The 24582-nt window shown below is 46.6% G+C and overlaps 1 protein-coding gene across 2 annotated transcripts in view; it reads left to right on the top strand.

Annotated features, from left to right (window-relative positions):
* ASIC2 (acid sensing ion channel subunit 2) overlaps nucleotides 1-24582 on the top strand; it is a 1063183-nt gene that overhangs the window by 771235 nt on the left and 267366 nt on the right. Inside the window, exon 1 of one of the 2 annotated variants that reach the window (XM_012449248.3) lies at nucleotides 18931-20809. The exons of the other annotated variant lie outside the window; for it this stretch is intronic. Within the exon in view, the coding sequence (XP_012304671.3) occupies nucleotides 20102-20809 (708 nt within the window). The 5' untranslated portion in view covers nucleotides 18931-20101. Of the gene's footprint in view, nucleotides 1-18930; nucleotides 20810-24582 lie in introns of those variants that run through there. 2 annotated transcript variants of the gene reach the window in all.

Raw genomic sequence — 24582 nt, 5'->3', positions numbered from 1 at the left:
CCGGTTTAACAGGTTACCTATATTGCTCTCACTTAATTGATTATTTATAGAAATCTATAGTATCAATATTATTAAGTCCACATTAACAATAAGGAGACAAAGTAGGAGAGATTGTATGGCTCGCCCAAGGTCACATATGTAATAAGTTGCAGAGCCGATATTCAAACGTAGGTCCTTATGTGCTTGACAGCACTCCCAGAGACCACTGCAGGGCTGGAACTTCATTCTGAAGGCCAAAGGGAACTTGAAAAGACTGCTGAAGTGTTTCAATCTGGCAGCAACATAAAGAATGGAAGGGAGTGGATGGAGGTGGAGACCCTAGCAACCCTAGCAGTATTCCAGGTGATGGGATCTTCACACCTGAAGATTAGTGAGTGGACACATGAGCGAAAGGAGGTTGCCTTTAAAAGATGCTAAGAGTTTGGCGTGACAATACTTAAGCAGTAAGTTCAGGATAACACATGGCTTTTTGATGTGGGCAGCTGGGGAGATGGTGGAGCCATTTGCTGAGAAATTTAAGAGGAAGGTGTTTGGGAGAAAAAGACGAGAGTTGAAACCAGGGAAATAGATGAATCTCCAAAGAAAGCATATAAAATAAGAAGCAGGGTAGGCTGGATGTGGTGGCTTATGCCTGTAATCAATCCCAGCACTTTGGGAGGCCAAGGCAGATGGATCACCTGAGGTCAGGAGTTCGAGGCCAGCCTGACCAACATGAAGAAACCCCATATCTACTAAAAATACAAAATTAGCTGGGCATGGTAGCGCATGCCTGTAATCCCAGCTACTCAGGAGGCCAAAGCAGGAGAATCACTTGAACCCAGGAGGCAGAGGTTGTGGTGAGCCAAGATCGTGTCATTGCACTACAGCCTGGGTGACAAGAGCAAAACTCCATCTCAAAATAAAAATAAAAATAAGCAGAGTGAATAAAGAAGACTAGGGATTAGCTGATGGCAAGGAAGAGTCTCTTCTCTGTGTTCCCACTCCTACCTGCATCTCAGGCTGCTAAATAGAGTTGTGCTTCCCAAGCATGGATGAGAAGAAATTCTCTCTCCATCTCCCAAACTCTCCAGAGTCTCACGTCCTAGCAGAGTAAACAAGTACATGAAGAATCAGCAGTTTCCTACCTATGAGATGAATGTATGCTCAGAAGAAACTAGACTGCCCTGGATTCCCCTACCCTAATTATTCCTCCACCACCTACACACACACACACACACATACACACACACACACACACGATTGCTAGAAACAACCAGCATGTACATGGGGTGGTAATCATCTAGTAGAAAGAGCACAGTCTTTGGAGTCAAACAGACCTGAATTTAAATCCTAGGTTTAATGTGGAACCTTGAGCAAGTTATTTCAACTCTCTAAATGTCACTTCCTCTGTCTATGAAATGGGCTAGTCATACCTAGAAGCATGGTTTAAAAAACCAGGTGAGATGCAAAGCAGCCAGGGTGGCACCTTGCACACAGCAGGTACCCAACTAAGGAAGTGATGCCTCCCTCCGTTTCTCTTTCTGACCTAGGATGGAACTAGAGTCTTGCAGAGAGTCTAAGCTTTGTACCATTCCTCCTCGGGGCGTCTGAACCCAGAGGGGCTCTGGCAGGTCTGTTTACCTAGGTCTGCATCTCTAACCAGAGCTGTAAAATCAGGCTTTGTGATTCCCAAGAAAGCTCCAGTCCTTGAACTGGATTATGCTAAGATAAAAATGCAACTATATATAGATACATAGATACAGATAGATAGATAGATAGATAGATAGATAGATAGATAGATAGATACACACACACACATACACACACATACACACACACATATATATACACACATATATGTATCTCTATCTCTATACCTATGTCTGTATCTATATTTGGATAAGAAAAGTTTTCCTCCCAGCCCCCAAGCAATCTTGTGTACTGCAAACATCACTGAAATCAGCAGGTGTGTGTTCCAAGAGAAGACGCTGTGTCTTGGACTCTATTTGAGTAATTTTCCCCTTCTAGAAAAACATTAAAAGAGAGAACAGCAGAAGATACAAGGTAAGGATCAAACCCTTGCACAGTCAGTGTCCAACTTCTTCAGAGGCATTTTTCACTTGGTTCTGAGCCTAAGGATCAAAGTCCAGGCTGTTCCCTCAGATCAGCACCACAGTCCCTAACCTTTGTCCTTGTCAATGCACATTCAGCTCCTGAATTAAGGAAGCAATCTTGGCACTCAAGATCTCTCTGAAGATGAGGCCGGAGCTGCTCTAGTTTGAGGTTAATGATCAGCTTAGATGTGTATAAGTCTTAAAGAAATACAAACCCTAGAGGTTATGTAGTCCAATTATGTCATCTTAAAGATGAGGGACATATCCCTGGAGAAAGAAAGTCACAGAGTAAGTTAGTGGCAGAGTTAGGACATGACCCTAGAGATCCTGACACCCAGCCCAGATCATATTCTAAGTACCACCTTGCCCTGCCCTCAAGCATAAATGTCATCTCTTATCACCAAAGACTGGTCATACAAATGGATATCAAAGGGATTAAGAGGTAGTATAGAGACATCAAAACAACCAGGCTTCAATGAACAAGCATCAAACAATGGTATTACAATAACACAGAGTATTAATATTAGAGAAATACAACATATTCTAACAGTATAGGATACTATGGTAGTAAATATTATTCTATTACCCTACTTTGAAACCATTTTTGACTGATAAATATATCGTCTTGCTTGACTCCATGGGGTGGAGGGGAAGAGTCATGGCATTCTGGATACAAAATATCCTCCAGAGACAAGAGATTCTTCACCAAATCTTTATTTAATTAATGCCTACCACATGCCAAGCGCTATGTTCAACTTTAAGATTACTGTCAAGAATAAAACGCACCCTAAGATCTCACTGTCTGCTGGAGGCACAGATATAGGAGCACATGTTCGCACTGTGAAATGATGTGTACCACTATAAAAGTCTACACAACGGGTTTTAAGGGATGGACATGGGGGTGCACTTCAGCTTTGTGGACAGTATTGCCATCTTTGCAATAGGGCCACAAGAGGGGAAGACACATTAGGAGAAGAGAGGAGGAAGGGGACAGTGGAGAAGGTGAAGGTGAAGGTGGTGGTGACGGTAGAGGAGGATAAGGAGGAAGGCGATGAATTCAGTTTAGGACATACTAAGATCAACAGCCTAGAAAGCATCTTAGGTATGTGGATTCCGTTATGTGAACCGGCTCAGGCTCAGTTTTTGTAGCAACCTCCCTTGGGCAGCACTTTAGTGCACAGCTCCTCTCTTCTGCCATTTATGTTCTGCTTTTCAAAAATGGATTGAAATATTGAATCTACTGATGTCTCATCTTTGTCTTTAAAAGAATCCTCCTTTTTCTTCTTTTACTATCATCTTAATGGGGTTTATGAAGACAAAGGAGATATGTGTCTGCAGACAATCTACCACCTCTAACCAAGAATTTTGAAAGTCAACATCTGAGCTTTGAGCAAAGGAGAAAGAGGAGGAAGATAAAGAGGAAGAGAAGAAAGAAGAAAAGAAAGGAGGTGGTGGCAGAAAAAAGAACTGAGAAAAGATCCAAGTTGTAGCAGCAGAATCAGGAAATGTTGGGAATGGAAGAAAGCTTTTTAATCAAACACAATTGGTCCATTGCCACTTCATTATCCCTAGTTGCAATGTGGCAAGAATTTATCAGCCTGGAATCAGAGAAATCTTTTCAACACACATAGACCATGACTACCTCAATGCCAAACCCCTGTATGGTCAGCCAGTTCAAACTCTGTTTACCTGAGAGAGGGGATCAATTGTTATCATTGAATGGATTGACAAGTTCTGTGAAGTGATTTATTACATCTTTTCTTTTTTTCATAAAAAGGGCTCTTTACCGTAATTATGTAAGTGATTCATAATGTTGTTGGTATGTAGGCAGTACTGCCTTTTACCAGAAATAAATCAGCTCAACCAATTTTCTTGTGTGTCATCTAGGTTAAATCTATCAGAAGAACAGAGTTGTTCTTTTCTATTTCTTTTATCCTCCTGCCTCCCTTCCTTTTTTCATTCATCATTCATTCATTCATTTATTCATTCAACGATAACACAAAGTTATTGAATACCTACGGTATTCCAGGTACTGAGCAAGGCTCTAGAACCAGAATTGGGTTTCTGGCTGGACTGGTCATAGGCAATAAGAGGAGAGGTGTTTAAGTAAGACAGTAGAGCAGGGGTTGATTCATTGATTCCACCATGAAGTTCAAATGATTTGGTTAAGGCAAGAGAAGATGTAGAAGAGCAAGGAGCATAACACAGGAAGTCTCGGAAGCAAGATGAAGCAAGTCCACTGCATAGAACCTACACCTTGAACTTCAGGGAGGGTCTGCTTCCCTTTGAAAAGAGGGGAGGGGGAAGATGTGGTGGCTTAAAGGAATCATGCATCTTTATTAAGATTTGCCATCAGTGAAAAAAAATATAAATTTAGAGATTTCTGAAATAATAAGCTGAAGGCCATTGAATCAATCTCCTTAATTAGCTTAGTTCTCTATCCCAGGCATCTGTTTTCAAAATTAAAATTTGTTTATAAAAGGACTACTATGTGCCAGGCACTGTTTTAAGTATTTAGAATACACCAGTGGACGAACTCAAGATCCTTTCCTTCATGGAGAAGACATCCCACCAGAGCAGAACCTATGGCACTGAGATAAATAAGAAAATCTTAAAAGAGGGGCATATATATGCCATGGAATACTATGCAGTCATAAAAAAGGATGAGTTCATGTCCTTTGAAGGGACATGTGTGAAGCCAGAAACCATCATTCTCAGCAAACTAACACAGGAACAGAAAACCAAACAGCACATGTTCTCACTCATAAGTGGGAGTTGAACAATGAGAACACATGGATACAGGGAGGGGAACATCACACACCGGGGCCTGTCAGGGGTTTGGAGGCTAGGGGAGGGATACCATTAGGAAAAATACCTAATGTAGATGACGGTTGATGGGTGCAGCAAACCACCATGCCATGTGTATTCCTATGTAACAAACCTGCACGTTCTGCACATGTATCCCAGAACTTCAAGTATAATAATAATTTTTAAAAAAGAGGCGCTAACAACCATTGCACAATGTTGGGATAAGTGTGCTGGCAAGAGTTGGGTAGTGAATAATAACCACCATTTATTATTCAACAAATATTTACTGAATGCTTACTATATGTCAAGCTCTGTGCTTTACGCTTTACATGTGCTATTTTATTTTATCTTTATACTAACCCTGCAAGGCAGGTATTATTATCTCAATTTTTCAAGTAAGGAAATTAAGACAGAGAGTTTCAATACCTTCCTCAAGCTCCCCCACCGGCTTGCAAAGGAAAAGAGAAAAAGGAGTGATTAATCCTATTTGCAGAAGCAGGGAAGTGTTTTAGAGAGGAGGAATGTTGAGCAGGGTCTAAGAAGTTGAGTAGAAGGCCGGGTGCCGTGGCTCACGCCTGTAATACCAGCAATTTGGGAGGTCAAGGTGGGTGGATCACCTGAGGTGAGGAGTTCAAGACTAGTCTGGCCAACATGGTGAAATCCTGTACAAAAATTAGCCAAGCGTGGTGGCGAGTGCCTGCAATCCCAGCTACTCAGGAGGCTGAGGCAGGAAAATGACTTCAACCCAGGGTCAGAGGTTGCCCATGAGCAGAGGTCACGCCACTGCACTCCAGCCTGGGCAACAGAGTGAGATTCTGTCTCAAAAAAAAAAAAAAAAAAAAAAAAAGAATAAAAGGAAGATGAGTAGAAACACCAAGTAAAGAAATAAGAACACTATCCAGCCTCAAGTTCAAAGTCATAGTGTTGTAAAAATGTGATGTGGATTTAAGCTGGGAAAGCAAGAGCCTTTACTAGCTGAGGCAAAGGGTTTGTGGGGTAGGAAGTCTCATGAGAGTCTTATAGGGGAATGGGGCCAGGGTGAGAAGGGCTTTATAAGCTAGGCTTTCCCAGAACTTCCTGGAATTTTTTCAAGAAGAAAATAGGTAATATATATACAGTACACTGGGGTGAAAGGACAGGGCTGCAATCTTGAGCTTCCCGGGGGATCCTGATGCCCCAAGCCTGCCTTGTTGCCCCAAAAGCTGTGAGATCCAATACCGACATTTCCTGTAACCTACTGTGTGACACAACACACAGATTATGAATCTGTGCAGTAAGAAATGAAGGACCATTGAAGGATTTTAAGCAGAGCAATGGCATAATTGGAATGGCAGAGTGGGGAATGGACTGGAGAGGAAGGAAATCAAAGGCAAGCAGCCCAGTTAAGAGCTATAATAACAGAGTAAGCTCTGGGCTGCAGACCACAAGGGCTGAAGCAAGGTAGTAGAGATGGGAAGGGATCGCAGGCCAGGCACTTGAGAATGATTTAGGAGTGAGCATCGACAGCCCTTAGTGATGAGTGGAATGTGGTAGAAGTGAGGGCTTAGTTGAGGATAAGTCCAAGGTTTCTAGATTAAAAAGAGACTTCAAATTCGTGACCAAAATACCACTTCCCACGGGTAAAACTGCAGTTCCAAATTTAAAAGGATATATTGTCAATAATTCCACAAAGCAGGGCAGACATTTCACATTTCTCTTTATCAATCAATAAGTGGGTATGCGAAATGGTAAAACAGACTAGAAGAAAAAAAAAAAAACACTCCAAGGGAAGTTTGCATTCAGAAAGCTAATAGACAGGACGCATTAGCTTCTGACACCCTCGATAAGTCAGAATGCTGCTGTCATTTACTGCATGAGACTTCCAAGGCCTATGGAACAAAACCCTAAAATGTTTCTAATGAAGGCATGAGTGTTAGAACTGTTTTCTCAAATAGAATTCCATTTCTCCTTTATTGTTTATTCCTTCGGGAAAAAAATGTGGTAAAAATTGGTCTGTCATTGTTTTTAGTTTAAGAAACAGAAAAGAAAGAGGAACAATTAAATACCACAGAATTCCCTTTTACAGAATGACTGAATACCGACAACATAACCCAACTGGCTGCAATGTAACCAATTCTGAATGTTAAGCCATGTATCCAATAATAACTGGTCATCAGAAAAATGGCTATAGGGAAGCTTTTGTCTATGGTGGTGGCTGAGGCAATTGGTCAATGAGAGAATGAAATCATTGTTCAGACTCTCTTACAAAGAAGTGTCATTTTTCTGAATAGCCAATGTGTCCAAGAGTTAAGGATTTATTTATTCCTTTAAGCATCACAACTTTTTTTTTTAAATAAAACCATTTGGCTGAAACTCCTTCTGCAATAGATCCTGTCCTTTCCTATATACTTATGCGGATTATACAGAACAAAATGTAATCTTGATGGTCCACAGTCATCGTTGTGAGCTCCAGCTATTGTTTTGGGCTAAAAGATTCAGGACTGTTTGGAACGTGTGAAGTGTGCCCCAATATTAAATGATATCATTTTTAAAGTCTTTTTTTTCTTAACGTTTTTACAGTTGTTTTGCCTTCTTTGTTGTCAGGTGTCGGCTACACATTCTAGCTACCAGTACTCTTGCGTCTTAAGCCTTTGTATTTTCTATTTTGCTGAGAGCATGAAAAACAAATAACCAATCATATTATCATTATTGTACATAAAGTAAGGGTCAGTAGGCTTCATGAAAAGTCAGGGGCTCACTGGTGCTTAATGCTATGGTAGCCCTAGTGCCTGGAAGGCTGTATCATGTAATGCCGGGGCCCAGGGGAAGAGGATTTGACATCAGCAAAATCTGAGTTTCATCTTAAATAAACCACTTGACATCTCTGAGCCTGACTCTTCCTTGGTACAAATAGAAACAACATCTACTCTGTTGTTTCATTTAACTGTGGGAATTAAATCAAATAATGCATGCAAAGTTCCTAGCCCCATGCCTGCCACATTACTAGCCTCAATTAATTAAAGCTGTTAACATTATGGATTTTGTGACATGCATTTTGATTCCTCAAAGTATATTTTTCCTTATCTCCTTATACTGCCTCTCAGCTGAAAAGAAAACACATCATGGGTGCTATGACCAAAGAAAATTTGAACCGTAGTTGAAGACAGAAGTATAGTTGTAACTGGAGAAAATACCTGGACCCTTCAAGCTGTGGAGATCCAGCCAAATGTCAAGGGCCCCAAACCAGGTCTCCAGGCAGAGACTAGGAACAGAGGACAGAGGCACTGCAAGCAGAAAGGACACAAGGGAACACCACCTTAGAAAACACCTTACTGGGGACAGTTTCACATCTGAGTTGGTTTTTATTATGGGTCTCTCTCTGGTCACATATCTGCTATGTGATTCATTGCTGGGGTTTGTGTTTAAAATGGATTGAGGCTAAGGTGGAGATCCTAGGGAAGCCTCATAAAGCAGGGCCATCCAGGAGTCAAAAGCCAGGAGGAAACGTACTAGAGTGGGTACAGGCCACATCAGGCAGCAGCATCTGTGGCTCACGTTTACTGATTGATGGGCAGTGCCAGGGTGGGGAGGACGGACAGGTCAACCAAAAGGTCCGAGGATGCAGTGGCCCCTGTTACAGTGAGATCATTTATAGAAACAGAAAAATCTTCTGTCCAATGTACCTTTCCAAACTTGGTCCTGGTAAGCTTGCTTGGGTTTTGGTTTGTTTGCCTGAAATTTTAATAACTTTACCCAAAGAACCTATTTGTGAATAAACCCTGTCTCGCCTAAATTCTCTTCTGACCATTGTTCATGTTCAAAGAAATGTTTCTCTGAAGTTGTGATCAGGGTGGATGTGCTCTTTGGACTCAGATCCTTTTTACTCAGTACTTTTTATACCTAATGCAAACACTGGCATCCTTGTCATGTTCTTTTCTTAAAATGTCATAATTTCCAGATGTCGTGGTATCACCGTCATTTGCCTGGCCATTCCTCTATTGTTGGACCCGTGAACTGTTTTGCGTTCAATTTGTTATTTTTTTCCTCTATTACGAAAACCTCTACTGTGAATTCTTTCATGCTTTTACTTTGCTGTGAGGTTACTTCCTTCGGGAACCCTAGGGTATAGAATCACTAGGTCAAAGGGTATGAACTGTTTTATATCTCCTATCACTTACCAATCTTAAGCACTTGCCTTTATAACTCCAAGAATTTTCAGAAAAACATTTTGAATCTAATGTTATGTCTTAGTGCCAGAGGCTGTTGAGAAATATTGAATGAGTAAACATAAGCACTGCTGGGCAAAGGAAAGTATTGATTTAAAAGGAGGACGCAAGGCTGAAGTCTAGAAGAAGGAAAGAGGGAAGAAAGGAAGGAAGGGAGGGAGGGGAGATGGGAAAATAAGAGGGAAAAAGAAAGGAAGAGCACAAAGGGAGGGATACAAGGAAGGAACGAGAAAAGTAAGAGGGAGAAGGAAAAGAGAGGGATGGAGGAAAGGAAACAAAGGGGCTAGGTCAAAACCCCGTGGTTTGTAAAGATGTGTTTCTACTTCGTGGCTATGTGGTGGCTGTCGGTGTATAATGTCACTTGGATGTTGAAAGAGAAAATATTTTCGTGTGGCCTTCTGCAACTTACTTAGCCCAGCCTGGCACTTGAACCTATGGGTACCTCCCTGAACCTCTTCCCTACAAGTGGGCTCATATAGTTTTAGTTCTGTTCTGATGGCGGCAAAACACAGCTCCGAGATCTACAGCAGATTACTGAGAACCCACTTCAGACCCTAGCAAATTCTGCTTTTGCTTTCTTCATCCCCTGCAAGAGTTTTTGTAAAACTCTGAATTATGCCACCACCCACTTTGTCTTTTCTCTTTCTAAACTCTGGGTTTTCTGCTTTTCTAATAATTACCAATACATTGGAGTCACGCCTGAGCTGAAATCCTGGCTCTGCCACCTGGGTGGCACATTCTGTGTGACTCCAGGCAGGTAACTTTACCTCTCTGAGACTCATTTCCTTCACCCGAAAAATGAGGGTTAATTTGGTGCCTGATTCTAGTAAATGCTTAGTGAATGGCTGTAGTATGGGATTATGGCCGTTACGGTTTCATCTGTGTTTGAACCAGCGTCAGAGAAAATAGAATTGGAAAGATAAAGCTTCTGTGTCCTCATCTGTAAAATGGAGATGATACTATTCACATGACAGAGTTGTCCTGAAAAATCATTCCACGGTGCACATAATAGTACCTGGTAGATGCCTGGCTGGTACTCTGTGTTAACTTCCTTCCCTCCCCTGCCTTCTCTTCCCCTTCCCTTCTCTTCCTTTCTTCTGTTTGAATAATCACACAGGTCCACAGGACTGCAGAAGAATATATTAACTCTCTTCCTTTCTGCTTTTCTTGTGGGTGGACAAGGAAGATAAACTAGGAGTAGAGAACCCAGAGGAAGTGGTTTGGCCAGGTCTTTTATAAGGGAAAGAAAGTAAACAACGCGTTAGTGGCTGAGACAGAGGAGAGCTGTGGCTAGGAGGAAATGGAGGCTTTTGACACATCAACCTGGCCTTAAATCTCTAAGCCACTGCAGAGGGCCTGCCTGCAAGACAGATTGGGAACTGTTTAGTTAGTGCTCCCTGAAGCGGAGGTGAGAGCCAGGTGAGAGCCATGATTAAGTCATGACTGAAAACAGTTAAGGGGACAGTAAAGGAATTGTGAATAAAATGGCTCATTCTACCTTGGGTTTTATATTTCATTAAATCCTATTTTTACTGCATGTCTTTTTGTCACATGAGTGGATGGCTACTGCTGGAGAAGGTTATTATGCTTAACTGTTTTAATGAGAGTTTTGTTATGTGTATGGGACAGCAAATTGGGTAGAAAAGTGTGCAAGAAAGACTCCATTTCTCTGCTAACTTTATGACCACAGCCAAGGTTGCAACCAAGACTCCGTTATCTAAACTGAGAATAAAGCAATGATAGGCAAGGGATGCTGAGGGAAGGAGGCATTAATTATGAAGGTGGCCTGAACTTAGAAAGTAGATGCCACTGGTCAGCAAGACACCTTCAGGAACACCAAACCCCCCTGAGGAGAAAGACATGGATATTGGGGAAGAAGAGGGTCTGGGCATCCTGAAGGAGAGGCTGTGCTGCTGTCGCCTCTGCCTGTCTCAGATCCTGGCTCCCAGGTGAGCTCCATGGCAGAGGTAACAGAATTCTCTGTAAGTGGAGGTGAGAACATGGGAATGAATGGAGAAACTCAGGAGAAAACAGAGAAAGTGCATGGAGATGGTTCTCAGACCAGTCAAGGGAAAAAGACCTCTCCTCGGGACCCTCCCGAAATACTGTGCTCATCCCTGATAGAGCAGTTATTATGCTTTATTTAAATTTCCTTTTCATAATTAACATTTCATATGAATATTTAATATTTTCTTTCCCATGTCCCCCACTAAACTAAAAGCTAAGGCAAGGACCACATCTGAATGGACATTGTATTCTCTACATCAAAGACAGCGCCTAACACACATTAGGTGCTCAATAAATATCCACTACAGTCATTACTTTCAGCTAATTACAGCCACCTTAATTAAGGTCTCATGCTCTAGAGCTAGACTACTTGAGTTTGAATCCCAGCTGCAGTCTAGACAAGTCACTTATCCACTGCCTCAGCTTCCTTTCATGTTAAAGAGCTAAAATGGTGTGGCATACTTCATATGAAGTATGAGTTAAGTGAAGATACAAGTTAAGTCTGGCCAGGCATGGTGGCTCACACCTGTAATCCTAGCACTTTGGGAGATAGAGGCTGGTGGATTGCTTGAACTCAGGAGTTCAAGGCCAGCCTCGGTGACATGGTGAAATCCCATATCTACCAAAAATACAAAAAAAAAAAAAATTAGCCAGGCATGGTGGTGCATGCCTGTGGTCCCAGCTACTTGGGAAGCTAAGGTGTGAGGATCACCTGAGCTAAGGAAGCAGAGGTTGCAGTGAGTCGAGATCACCCCACTGCACCCCAGCCTGGGCAACAGAGTGAGACATCATTTTTTTTTCACAAAAAGTAAAAATAGAATGAGTTAAGTCATGTTCATTAAGCACAATGCCTTACAGATAGTGCTCAATCAATGTCAGCTATCAAATATCATTATCACCATCATTACCATCTTCATTATGTCAACTTCTCAGTGACCAGGGACAAGTCACTAAACTCCTTACTCAACTTCCTCTCCTAGGTTCAACTGCATGCTTGTTAAGATGATTGGCACTAACACCTTCTGGTTCTCTTTTTGTTATATTTTATCCACTCTATATGTTAGTTACAGAAACTTCTGAATCCTAAACTGGATTTCTCTGCCAAACAATGCATGTTTGGACCGTTTTCCTAGATGAAGAAGAGCTGTGTGCTTAGGACACTCAATTGTGTGTGTGTGTGTGTGTGTGTGTGTGTTATAATTAGCCTAAGAAAAAATATGACAAGAAAATTAAATCTTATGCAAATACACAGCATAATGTACTTCAGAGGCAAACAGAAAAATCTTTGCATAACCTGCTGTTTAAGATTATCCACATGAGAGCTGTCATCCATTAGAATACCTAGCTAAGGGTTAAGGGAAAATCTGATCATAGGATAACAAGCTTATGTACCACCTTGTCACAGGACCTGCTGTCCTTTTTGGATGGGAAAGCAGGATAATGGGAAATGAGAAGTTAAGGAAAACAACAGTAGTTGAAATGAGGTGCCAAAGGAAGGCACCATAAAATAGCTGAAAATACTGAAAAAAAGGGTGTGAAAAACATAAAATACAATTACCTTAGTCAACAACATTCATGACTGCAACCATTTGTGTAGAAAAAAGGGGTAGCATATAAGGACTATGTACACATATGTATATTTATAAAGTATCTCTAAAAGACTACACAAGAAATTGATGACTTTGGTAGCCTCTAAGGAGGAAAACTGGGTGGCTCTGGGGGCTGGGAAAGGGTGGAGAAACTTTTTACTAGATACTCTTTTGTGGTTTTTGAACCATGTGAATACATTATCAATTTCAAGATGGACTTTTTTTTTAAAGATCATCTCATAGGGTGAGCAGAGAATGAGTTTGAAGTTGGAACCTGGATTTTGGTTGTGCCTTTATCACTATCAACCAGTGTGATTTATAGCAAGTTTCTCCCCACTCTGGACCTTTTTCCTCCCCTGAGAGTGAAAGAGTTAAATTAGATTTTATACCTTGCTCTCATTTCACAGGATTCTCCATTAAGCAGGGAACACAATGCTTCAGCCAAGCTTCCTCCAGCCCTGTGGAGCATGAGCCTCCCAGCTCCTTTTACTCTGGACCTGGTCCTTCCAGGCCACACTCTTTCTTTTGGTGGTCATGGCCCCTTCTTTGACCTCTTACACCTGGGAATTGCTTGTGATAGAAGAAAGGTAGCTGAGAGCTTGAAGTCAAGTAAAATGAGAATGACTTGAAAGGGCAAAAAACTATTTGGTGCATCTAAGAAAGACCCCCAAAAAGAGAGAATTAGGAGAGGCCAAGGGGGTACAGAAAAAAAAAGAAAGAAACCCACAGAGTGAGGGGGGAAGGCAGTGGAGATGCTGAAGCACAGGGAAAGGTAAGAAGGAACAGCAACCCTAGTGCCAGTTCCATGGTGGAAGGAAGGGAGGGGTGTAGGAATACCTGTGTGCGATGAATAAAACCACAGGAGAGAAGTCCTCTTTCTCTCTCTTTCCAAAAATACGGCAGTCCCCATCATGACTCCTGGACATTTACTTAGATGCTATAACACTGGCCACCTCTAGGGCCTCACATGCCACCAATAGCATGGACTAAAAAGGTATCAGAGAGCACCCCTAGGCTTCAGGCAGAGGTTGGAGAGAGAGAAAGGGAAGGGAAGAAGAGAAGGGAAAGAGAGGAGTGAAGAGGAAGGCAGAGTGACACAGAGCCATGGACAGTACAGAAATAAAAACCAAAAAAAGGCGGGGGGAGAGAAAGGGGGGAAAAGAGATTGACTTAGGATCACAGGTACCCCCACAAAAGCCCATGTGCCTCATAACATCAATAGACTTTATTTATTTAAGACACGGCCACTCTGATGCCCAAGGTTGGAGTGCTGTGGCATGATCACAATTCACTGCAGTCTTGACCTTTCAGGCTCAGGTGATCCTCCCACTTCAGCCTCCTGAGTAGTTAGGACTATAGATACGCACCACCATGCCCAGCTAATTTTTTGTAGAGACAGGGTTTTGCCATGTTACCCAGCCTGGTTTCAAACTCCTGAGCTCAAGCGATCTGCCCATCTTGGCCTCCCAAAGAGCTGGATTACAGGCATAAGCCACCACACCTGGCCAATGAATTTTAATATTAAAAGTAATATTGGCTCTTATCACTATTTGTAGAACAGTCCTAAAGGAAAGTGCATTCCGCATTCTAAACGGCACACCGAGAACCCATCACTGATGTTCCATCTCTCCACCCCTTGCACCTCCATGAAATCCCAGGGGCAAGGGGACAATCAAGAGCCCCCAACCACCAGCAGAAATATCAGGGGCTAGAAGTACCAGATCAAGAGTAAAAGGGTTGGTAGGCTCATGCTCCACAGGGCTGGAGGATCACATTGCAAGGAGATTCACAACCAAGAGCCCATCTCAAGAGCAGAAACTACAGGAGAAACAGTTGAAGAAACTGGTGACATTTAACCTGGAGGAAAAAGGATGCTCTTGAGGACTTCACTAGCAGGTGGACTGCTAGACCCCTTTCAGCATCAGAGTGCTCTGATTCTGCAAAGAATTTGAAGAGCTTCCATGTGAAAGAAATACCAAAGTTATATTTGTGTGGGTCCCAGGGATAAATTAGGAGAAATGGGAGAAATTCACATAGAGGCAGATTTCAATCTGATGAAAGGAAGAAGCTTTAAACACAGCAAGATGTTCTAGAATAGAATTGATTGCACTGTCACGGAAGGAATGTATTGAAAGGATTCCTACAGCAGGCAGGAAGGAGGCTTAGGTGGTATCTCAGATACTTTCCAATTCTGAGCCTCTGAGTAGCAGGGATTGAGGGTAAATAGGACCACTAGGGGCTCCATTGAAACCTGATCAAGACACACGAATGTCAGCTCTGAAAATTGTATTACAAAAACAGAAAAACCGTGTTGACTTACATTCACCTCCCCTTCTCAACAGATTCATTTCATGGGAGAAAACAGCTTATCAGTGATGGTGGTGGTTACACCCCAGAATGAGGGCAGGCTGACCAGAAGACCTTCCTGCCACTGCACACAACGTCACGCAGAATGCCAGAACACCACGTGTGGTGAACAGATGTTTCAGAGATAAACAAGGGAAGTTTTCTTAAAAGCTTATGATTGGCACATCACAATGCTAAATGCTAATTTCTTGGTGGAGAGGTTATGTGGATCACCCCTGTACTGACTCATGAATTTGTTTTTCCGGCCAAGGGAGTCTCCTAGGATGGTAACACTAATCCACAGGAGCTGTTGTGTCCAAGTACCTCTGAGAACTGAGGCAGCATGGACTAGGGCTGGAGAACACGGGGACTGAATGACTACCTGTGCAAAGTCTGCTCTCCTGATTGGTAGCTGTGTGACTTAAAATGAGTAACTTAACCTCTCTGTGGTTAAGGGTTCCTCCTCTTTAAAGTAGAGAAAAAAATAGTATTCACCTCCTAGGGTTATTTTGAGGATTAAACACTTAGAGCATTTATCATACTTGTTTTTCATGTAAAACACTTAGAGACACGGCCCTAGCACTTAGGAAGCCCCACATTTATATTATTATCATAATAATATAATTTTAAAAGGAAGTATGGTGGAGAAGGGAAGCCCTGGACTTTGGAATGAGTTAGAGTTGGATTCAAATCCTGTGCACCAAGACTTTGCATCAACAATGGTAAAAATAGCCAGGCATGGTATCACACTCCTGTAATTCCAGTGTTTTGGGAGGCTGAGGCAGGAGGATCACTTGAACCCAGGAGTTCAAGACCAGCCTGGGCAACATAACAAGACCCTCGTCCCTAAAAAGCAAACAGTAATATAAAAAAGGCCAAAATCTCTCCCCAACAGAGTTGGAGTGAGAAATTAAATAACATTTGTTTATGTGCTTGGTTCTGTACCTGGCATATAGTAGTTGTTCAAGAAATACTAGTTCCTTTTTCTCCTTCCCCTGTAATAGTGTTTCATCAGTGTGCCAGGTCACTGTGCTAAGAGATAGGAATGCAAATATGAATGAGGTATAGGGCTCACAGTCCAGCAGAAAGGCTTGGACACAAACAATGACAAGGTGCTATGACAGGGACTATCATAGAGGTATCAATCTTCCAAGGTGTGTTGCCATCATAGAAAAAGCATGACCCAAGTTTCTCTGGGAGAATCAAGGAAACCTTTACCTAGGAGGCAATGCATATGCTGAGATTTGAAGAAAGAACAGAATACCACTGGACTGGTCAAAGTGCTGGACAGAGAAGAGGGTGGGAGTATTTCAAGTTGCATAGAGAATGTGCTGCATACATGTGCCATAAAGAGAGGCATCAATCATTGCTTGGAGTCACTAGCTGCCTCTGTGCCTTTCTCTAGATTTCTGCCTCAAGGCCCCCTGGGGCCTAAGCAGGATGCCCCTCTTCTCCCTGAAAGAGCTACCATCTGGAGAATTAACAGGAAACCCCATGGCAGAGAAGACACTCGGGCAATCAAAAGTAGCACATGTACATTTCAAGAGGGAAATAGCCAGGAAAGAGGAAGCTCACAACAGCTGAACACATCAGAAACCTAAAATGTTTTAAAGGCTTTTATAAAATAGAGCTTCATCCCACTCCAGAGTTATGATGCTGGAAGATGGCACACGCTTGTCCTGGTTGCTTCATCAGTAACTGCACCGAGGTTACTAGGTCACCCCACCTTGGGCAAGACATGGGTCACTGTGGCATCCCCGGGACCCTTGAGACCGGGCAGGGAGCACTGGAGTATGAGGCTTTGTTAGAGGCCCCAGTACAGCAGGCAGCTTCAGAACCCTCCCCTCAAAGCCAGCAACAGACATCTTCAGGCAACCAAACCCAAAGCAAACTGAATGTCATTAATACCCAACTGCGATAGGATTTTCCCCAGGTGAGTGAGAAGGGCTTCCAGGTGTGTGTGTGTGTGTGTGTGTGCGTGCACGTGTGCTAGTGTATGTGTGTGTGTATGTATGTATACAGCATGCATTGGGTGTATATGTTGGTGTATGTGTATGTTCATGTACATATGTTGTATGTATATGTGTAGTGTATGTATGTGTGTATGTGTGCTTGTACATGTGTGACTGTGTGGGTGTATGTATGTGGGCTAGTGAGAAATGAGGGGCTCAGAGGTCCTCTTCTCCAGAGACCAGATGCAGGGGGTCACCACGTGGCAGGGGTGCCCTCAGGTCAGTAGGGAGGGAAAGCCCACCCCAGCACTGCTTCTCTCCTGCTTGGAAACCCATAGCTCATTCAACAGATCTGACCAAATTGCCCCTAATTCATCATTACAAAGAGGGTACAATTCCTCTCCACACCCAAATCTCTCTGCTTCCCCAAGCCTCCTCTCCTCAAAGGATACAAACTTTGGTCATTTTTCCATTGGAGTGTCCTCCCACCCTTGGGGTACCTTCACACTGCCTCCACCACCAAATTCTACTCTCTGGATAATGTCTGGAAAACCTCTTTATCCTGTGGAGTAATTGGGCTCAAAGTGTTCCCTTTCTTTGAGCCCCATTACTCTGAGGGATAAAGGCCTCAGTGAGTCAACTATTTGGGAAACATGGGTAGAGTCCTATGGTGCACACTACATGCCCAGGCAGCCACAAAAGCAAGAGTCTCACCCTGCCCTCAAGGTGCTTGGTTGGGAGAATGAAAACTGTAAGGCCTTGTGGTGCAGTAGAAAGAGCTAGAGCTTTGGGAAAGTGGGTGCTGAATCCAGCTCTACCACTTATAGGCTGTGTGACCTTGGGTAAATACTTGGCCTCCCTAATCTCACCTATGAAATGGAGCTAGCAGTGCACTGTGTGTCTCATCCATCCTCCCAAACAAGTAAAGGCAAAATATTTAATATTCAAAAGATTAAATCAAAGTGTCCAAAAGTGCCCAGGGGTTAGTGGGAGACCCTGGGCCCATCCAGGAAGGAAGGGTGACGTCAGATGACCGGCTGCCGGATCCCAGCGATGGGAATGGGAAAGATGGAGTCTCTTGTCCATGGAAGTCCCACTCCCCCTGCCCACTCTCTTGGAGAGCTATGCTTGGCAGACTGGGCCAGGGCTGAGCAGTAGGCACTTCCAAGGAAGGGGCTGGAGCACACATGTGATGTCCCTAAGAAGTGGAGGGACGAATTGTCCCACTGAGCCAACCCTGCTCACAATGCCTCAACATACATACTCATTACTTGCCATACATGCACATACACGCACACACACACACACACGCACAAAATCAACCACACACCACATCTGGAAACGCTGATATCCATCCACACATCAACACATCCATTTCAAGCCCAGTACTCAGTAAGCGCATACATCCACACACGGAATATACATGTCATCATAGACACGACATCCTGTATACACCACACACTAAATGGCCACAGCACCCCACCCGCAGACATGCTGGCATTCAAGAGTTTCACAGAAATGCCCATTCACACATACACAATGCACATCCTACGCACACCCAATACTTGGCACCACACTCGCAACCGTGTTCAAATGCCCACACTACACAGCAACTCGCTCTCTCTACAGCCCATCTCACACACTTATGAGTCCTCTCATCCCTATCTACATTGGGGCCACATCAACACAATAGTTCTACTACTTCTTATCTCTCCCACAAGCCCATACCTCGGGGCACTTCTGTGCAGCGCATCCCCACCCCGCTCCCCACCCACCCCCGCGCCCGGCCGACTACAGCAAGAGGCTGCCGCTCGGTGTGCAGCGGCCACAGTGGCCAGGAATTAAAATGCAGCGAGGAGGAGCCGGGCGCGTCAGCACCACGTCTCCAGGAGCGCACGGCGCTCACGGCCGCCGCCGCCCCGCCCGCCCCGAGCCGCGGGGCCAGCGAGCGGAGGAGCAGGTGCTCGGAGCCCAGCCGCGCCAGCGTCGCGCGGCCGCTGCCCAAGTTCGCCTGGGGCCCGAAGAGGGGTCTTCCGGGCAACGGAGGAAGAAGCGCAGTCGGCGTCACGGCGCGAGCTCGGAGTCTCCAGAGAAGGGCCAGCGGAGCAGCGAGTCCGGGTCACCCCCGGGAGGTGTTGGCGGAGCTCCGCAGTCCCCAGCTCCTGTCGCCGCCGGGGCAGAGAGAAGAGGCGAGGGACAGCAAGGCCGGGCTTTTCTGGAGACGCGAGGCACCTGGGAGAGCCGGGGCGAGAAGCGACACTTCCCTGTGGCCAGCATCCTTGAAGGGGCCCGGCGGCGAACAGCCTCCCGCAGGACGCCCTGAGAAGCTCTCAGCCCCAGGCGAGAGCAGGCGCCTGGCAGGACTCAGGCGCGGGACTTGAGAAGCCTAAGCGGGTCTCTGCCGAGCGCAGCCCAGGGAGCAGTGAGAAGGAAGGGTCCTGGAGGGGAAGGGAAAGAAGGCAGCAGCCGGCAAGGCGACCACTCACCCCCGTACACACCCACCCCGCCCGCCCAGCCAGGAGCCGCGGTGCGCCTCTGGGGGCGCTCGTTCCTTGGCGCCTTCTCTCCGGTGTCCCAGCACCACTGGGCTACGGGCCGGGCTGGTGGAGTCCCTGGGGATGTCCAGATCAGGCATGGTGGCTGAGTGGCCCCTCTCCCAGGACCAGCGTAAAAGCTGGGGTTAGGCGGGGCAGGGGGGACTCGGCTCAGGGTCCCCCGAGGTCCAGGACGAGGGGAGGCGGGCGCAGCACCCAGAGACTGGAGAGGCGGCTCCCAGTGGGGCCCCTCCAGAAGTAGTGCCCGGAGTCGGGCATCCTCCGGGAAGACCAGGGGCCAAGAGAGCCTGGGAGGCGCTCGGGAGAGGCTACTGCCAGGGGCGGCGGGCCGAGGCGGCGTTGAGTCCCGGGCGGGCGCCCGTGGAGGCGGCAGCGGCGGTGCCGGGCGGGCATGCCGCGCCACCGGAGCTCCTTTCGGGCGCACGCTTCCCTGGCGCGGGCTGCGGGCGGCTGCCGCTACTGCTGCTTCTACTGCTGCTGCAGACTCCCATGGCGGCTCCGCCCGGCCGGGGCCGCCGCCGCTGCCGCCAGCCGCGGGCTGAATGAATGAGCCGGAGCGGCGGAGCCCGGCTGCCCGCGGCCGCGCTCACCGGCCCGGGACGCTTCCGCATGGCCCGCGAGGAGCCGGCGCCCGCGGCGGTGGCGGCTGCCGGGCAGCCTGGGGGCGGCAGAGGCGGCGAGCGGGCGCTGCAGGGGCCGGGGGTCGCCCGCAGGGGGCGGCCGTCGCTGAGCCGCGCTAAACTGCACGGGCTGCGGCACATGTGCGCCGGGCGCACGGCGGCCGGGGGCTCCTTCCAGCGGCGGGCGCTGTGGGTGCTGGCCTTCTGTACGTCCCTCGGCTTGCTGCTGTCCTGGTCCTCGAACCGCCTGCTCTACTGGCTCAGCTTCCCGTCGCACACGCGGGTGCACCGCGAGTGGAGCCGCCAGCTACCCTTCCCCGCCGTCACCGTGTGCAACAACAACCCGCTGCGCTTCCCGCGCCTCTCCAAGGGGGACCTCTACTATGCCGGCCACTGGCTCGGGCTGCTGCTGCCCAACCGCACGGCGCGCCCGCTCGTCAGCGAGCTGCTGCGGGGCGACGAGCCGCGCCGCCAGTGGTTCCGCAAGCTGGCGGACTTCCGCCTCTTCCTGCCGCCGCGCCACTTCGAGGGCATCAGCGCCGCCTTCATGGACCGTCTGGGCCACCAGCTCGAGGACATGCTGCTCTCCTGCAAGTACCGCGGCGAGCTCTGCGGCCCGCACAACTTCTCCTCCGTGAGTTGCCCTCCGCGCGAACTCGCTCCCTCTGCGCCCCCCTCCCCGGGAGTCAGGAGGCCTGAGGTGTTCCTGCCTCTCGGGGCTGTCCTCAGGCCTCTTGCCGTGTTACCATTCCATGATGCCCAGGCATAACCCACTCTTGGATCCCCTGAGTCTTCTCCAGGTTGTGGGAACTTGGATTAACTGTAGGAGGAGTCGCCTCCCTCCAGTCGGAGCTCCCCTGTCCCAGCCCCTCCTTCCAGTGTCAGCCCCCAAACCCCTCATCAACTCCTTATGGTCCCATCTGTGAATATTAGTCACAAGACTCCAAGAAACCGCTCTGTGTCTGGAGTGTAGATCTCTTAAGTGCGGACTTGTCTTTGAGAAAACCAATGCTCTAAAAATAAATAAATAAACAATAGGAAGCTCTTCAGAAATGGACCATCCGGGAATCACTCAGAGTCCCTAGGCAGGCTTACGCTCCTAAGCAGCTTGTGTCTTCAAAGTTCCAAAACACTTAGAATCTAGGCGAACCTGGGAGGAAACTCCCAGAATATGAACCAACACTGAAGCTGTAGACAGTTTGGTGGGGGAGGCAGCAGCATGCTTTGGCTACTTTTTGAAAGTGCAGGAGTCTTGAGCATCCAGGGGAATTGAGCAGTCGTGGGCCGCGGTTGGGCCCTCCACCTGCCCTCTGTCCCCCATAAAATGTAAGTATGAGTCTTCCGGTCTGGAGGAATGCTCTGGAGTTGAGAAAGCGCCGTAGCAGGGATGTGAATGCAAACAGCCGAGGCCAGGAGAAGCTGTGCTCAGGGTTTGTAAACCATTTGCTGTACCGGTTCCCCCACGCTGTGGGTATGGAAAACGCAGCTGTTGGACAGAAGGTATCTGCCTTGTGCAGTCTGCCTTGGAAGAGTTCTGGTGCCAGGCCCCAGCGTGATGCACGCCTGTCCAGCCACTCATGTGTAAATGTCCCTTAGGTGGGTTTGGGCTTTTCCACTAGTGCAGGGAAGGTTGGTGTGTATGTTTATTGGTAGTGCTCTGATGGTGATTTTACCCGCTCTGATTCATCACTCTTGAGAGCCTCAGTTCTGACAAAGCTTTTTCTGGGATGGTAGATGCCACGGTTCCAACAGGTGTTGGCACGATGCCGGTCAGGCCAGGTCTCTCATTGGCTGATTGGGTTATTCCTTGTCTAGGAAGGCAACCCTGGCTTCAATCTTGTCCTGCTGGCTTTGCCTTAAGCCTGTGTGTTGAGTAGCACTGAATTATCCACTCTGAAAACATTCCTTATTTCCTGGGCTTTTCGGCTGGCCTTTAAAGAATACCTACCTGGTGGCTCTCTGCTTTGGCAAGTAGGAGATGCTGTTAACATATGCTTCTAAGTGATTTCTTCAGAAACCCAAGCACAATTCTAAGTTCCACAGAGATGAAGGAATGAGGGCAGTGATCTATTGTTGTTTATTGTTTTTTGGCTGATCACTAATTAGCAGCCTCAAGAGTTAGATTAAAGTTCAAGGTTACCTCCAAGTAGCAGCAGGCCCTTGCTTCAGCTCCAAGTTTTACAGCAGGGCCCATCAAATGTGATTCTGAAAATATGACTATTGGTTTGCAAAGTGTGTGGAATTGCATTCTTACAGCCAGTATGCACTTTTGATATTCACCACGGCCCTGCGTTAAGAATGAGTTTTATTCCCATTTTTAAAATAAGAAAAATGAAGCTCTAAAAAGCTGTCCAATGCTAAGAGCCAGCAAGTTCAAAGTCCAACTTTGCATACCACCAATTGCATTACACAGAAACCACATGTACCCTTCCTCAGAGGCCAGTCCGAGGTCCACTGCAAGACCTTCGGCCTCTCTTCTCTCAGAGGACTCTTACACAGAACTCTTGCCCTCTCCCCTACCTCTACTCCTAGGAATCCTGTCTCTCCTAGGAGCTGAGAGAGTGGAGGGTGGTCAGAGTCTTGGCAACATGTCACTGAGGCGCACAGAGGACATAGTCCCTTCAGGAGCCACCTGACTTCAGCCTCTGCAGCAGGCATGGCCATGAGTTGTGTGGGTCAATTGTTAGGGAGTTGAAGAGAGTAAGGTCCTTCTCGTTGGGGCACACCCTTCTCTTACCTCCCTGTACCCTGAGTCCCTGTGTTTGAAGAGTTTGCAGGCACACACACACACACACACACACACACACACACACACAAACAAAAGTATTACCTCCATCCCCCAAAGGTATGAGTTCCTGGAGACTCAAGTGACCCCTAGTGGCTTCCTATCATGGCCCAGTCCTGGGAGCTTCCAGCCCCTTAAAGTTGCATGCTGTAGGTTTTTCCAAGGACCTCAGAATTAAAGGCTTCACCCCTCTATCTGTAGAAGCCGGAAGCTATTTCAGGAGAGCCACAAATATACAGCAGGCCCATCAGGAATATTTTCCTCTAACCACACTGCCTTGTCTCAAGCCTTTGTCATCTTTGATGGAGTGGCACCAAAGCGTAGTGGCTGAGAACATGCTCTCTCAAGCTGCACTGACTGGGCTCAGATCCTGAGTCTACCACTTACCATGTGCCTTTGGGCAAGTGACTTAATCTCTCTATTCTTGAGTTTCCTAATTCATCTAATGGAGATAACAATGCTCTATGCACCATATTAGTTGTGTGTGTGTGTGTGTGTGTGTGTGTGTGGCAGGGAGAGCTCTGGCAACTGTGCTGGGCCCCCATAAAAATGCTTCTTTTCGATCATATCAGCCTCTTAACTGGTCTTTTGGCCTCAAGCTCTGTCCTAGCCAACCCTCTGCATCCCATAGTCTGCTTTACAGTCAGAATAGTCTTTCTAAAGCACTGCTCAAAGCATGTAATCTCCCTTCTTCAAAGCTTTCACTGGATCAGCTGTCCTCAGATTAAGGCCTGAGCTCCTCAGCCCCTCCACTTGGTCCTGCCTTATTTCTTGCCACGCCCTTCCTCATACCATAGACTCATGCTCTACAGAACAGGTCCCAACAGCTGAACCCCTGCTCCTCAAGCCCCTCTGCTTGGTTCTGTTTCTGCTGCTGCTGTAAGTGCCCTTCCAGGCTGCTTTGTCTGCCTGGGGGACACCTGTTCCTCCTTCAACAGGCAGCTCTGGGGTTTCTTCTGCTTTGAAGCCTTTCCTGACCACCTCCCACCTCCATGCCACATCACCAAACAACTGATGCCTTCCCCCTCTGGCCCCTCTTCCACCCTGTTTAGATGCCCATCCTCACATGTCATTGCACCTGTTAGACTGTGTCTGTCTCCCCCTCCAGACCAGAGTAGGAATCATATTTGATTTACTTGCCATCTCCAGCACCCAACAGGTGGCTTGACATGTAGTGTCAGGAAAGGTCTGGGGAATGCATACCCCCAACATTCCCTGTTGTCCTCTGTTGCCTGCAATAAGGCCCTTGGCTTAATTCCTCTAGAGAACACCAGTGAAATGCACTTCAGTAAGAACCAGGCCACTTCTGGGCATTTATTCCTTTTGGGGACAGAAAAGGGAAAGTAGAAAACAAGATGCCAGGCACCTTCCAGACACCTGTGCTCCCCAATCCTAAGAGGACTAGAGCAACAGGTGAGAGATGAAGTTCTAGAGGAGGCCTTTGGGGGGATGTGCCAGCTGTCCCCAAATTCCATTTCAACCAGTTAGTCCCATGGTCTGGAAATAAATATGGCAGGGGAGGAGGTGTCTGTTGGGTCTTATCCTCTAGGCCCTCTCGGGATGTGTTTAGCTGCAGCTCCTCTCTTTGTTGCAGCTGTGCAAGAGTTAATCTCACTCAGCAG

This window comes from Aotus nancymaae, unplaced genomic scaffold (genome assembly GCF_030222135.1).
Source record: "Aotus nancymaae isolate 86718 unplaced genomic scaffold, 86718_ANA_hifiasm-v0.15.2.pri h1tg000072l, whole genome shotgun sequence".
NCBI lineage: Eukaryota > Metazoa > Chordata > Mammalia > Primates > Aotidae > Aotus > Aotus nancymaae.
This window is presented reverse-complemented; position numbering and strand designations above follow the sequence as displayed.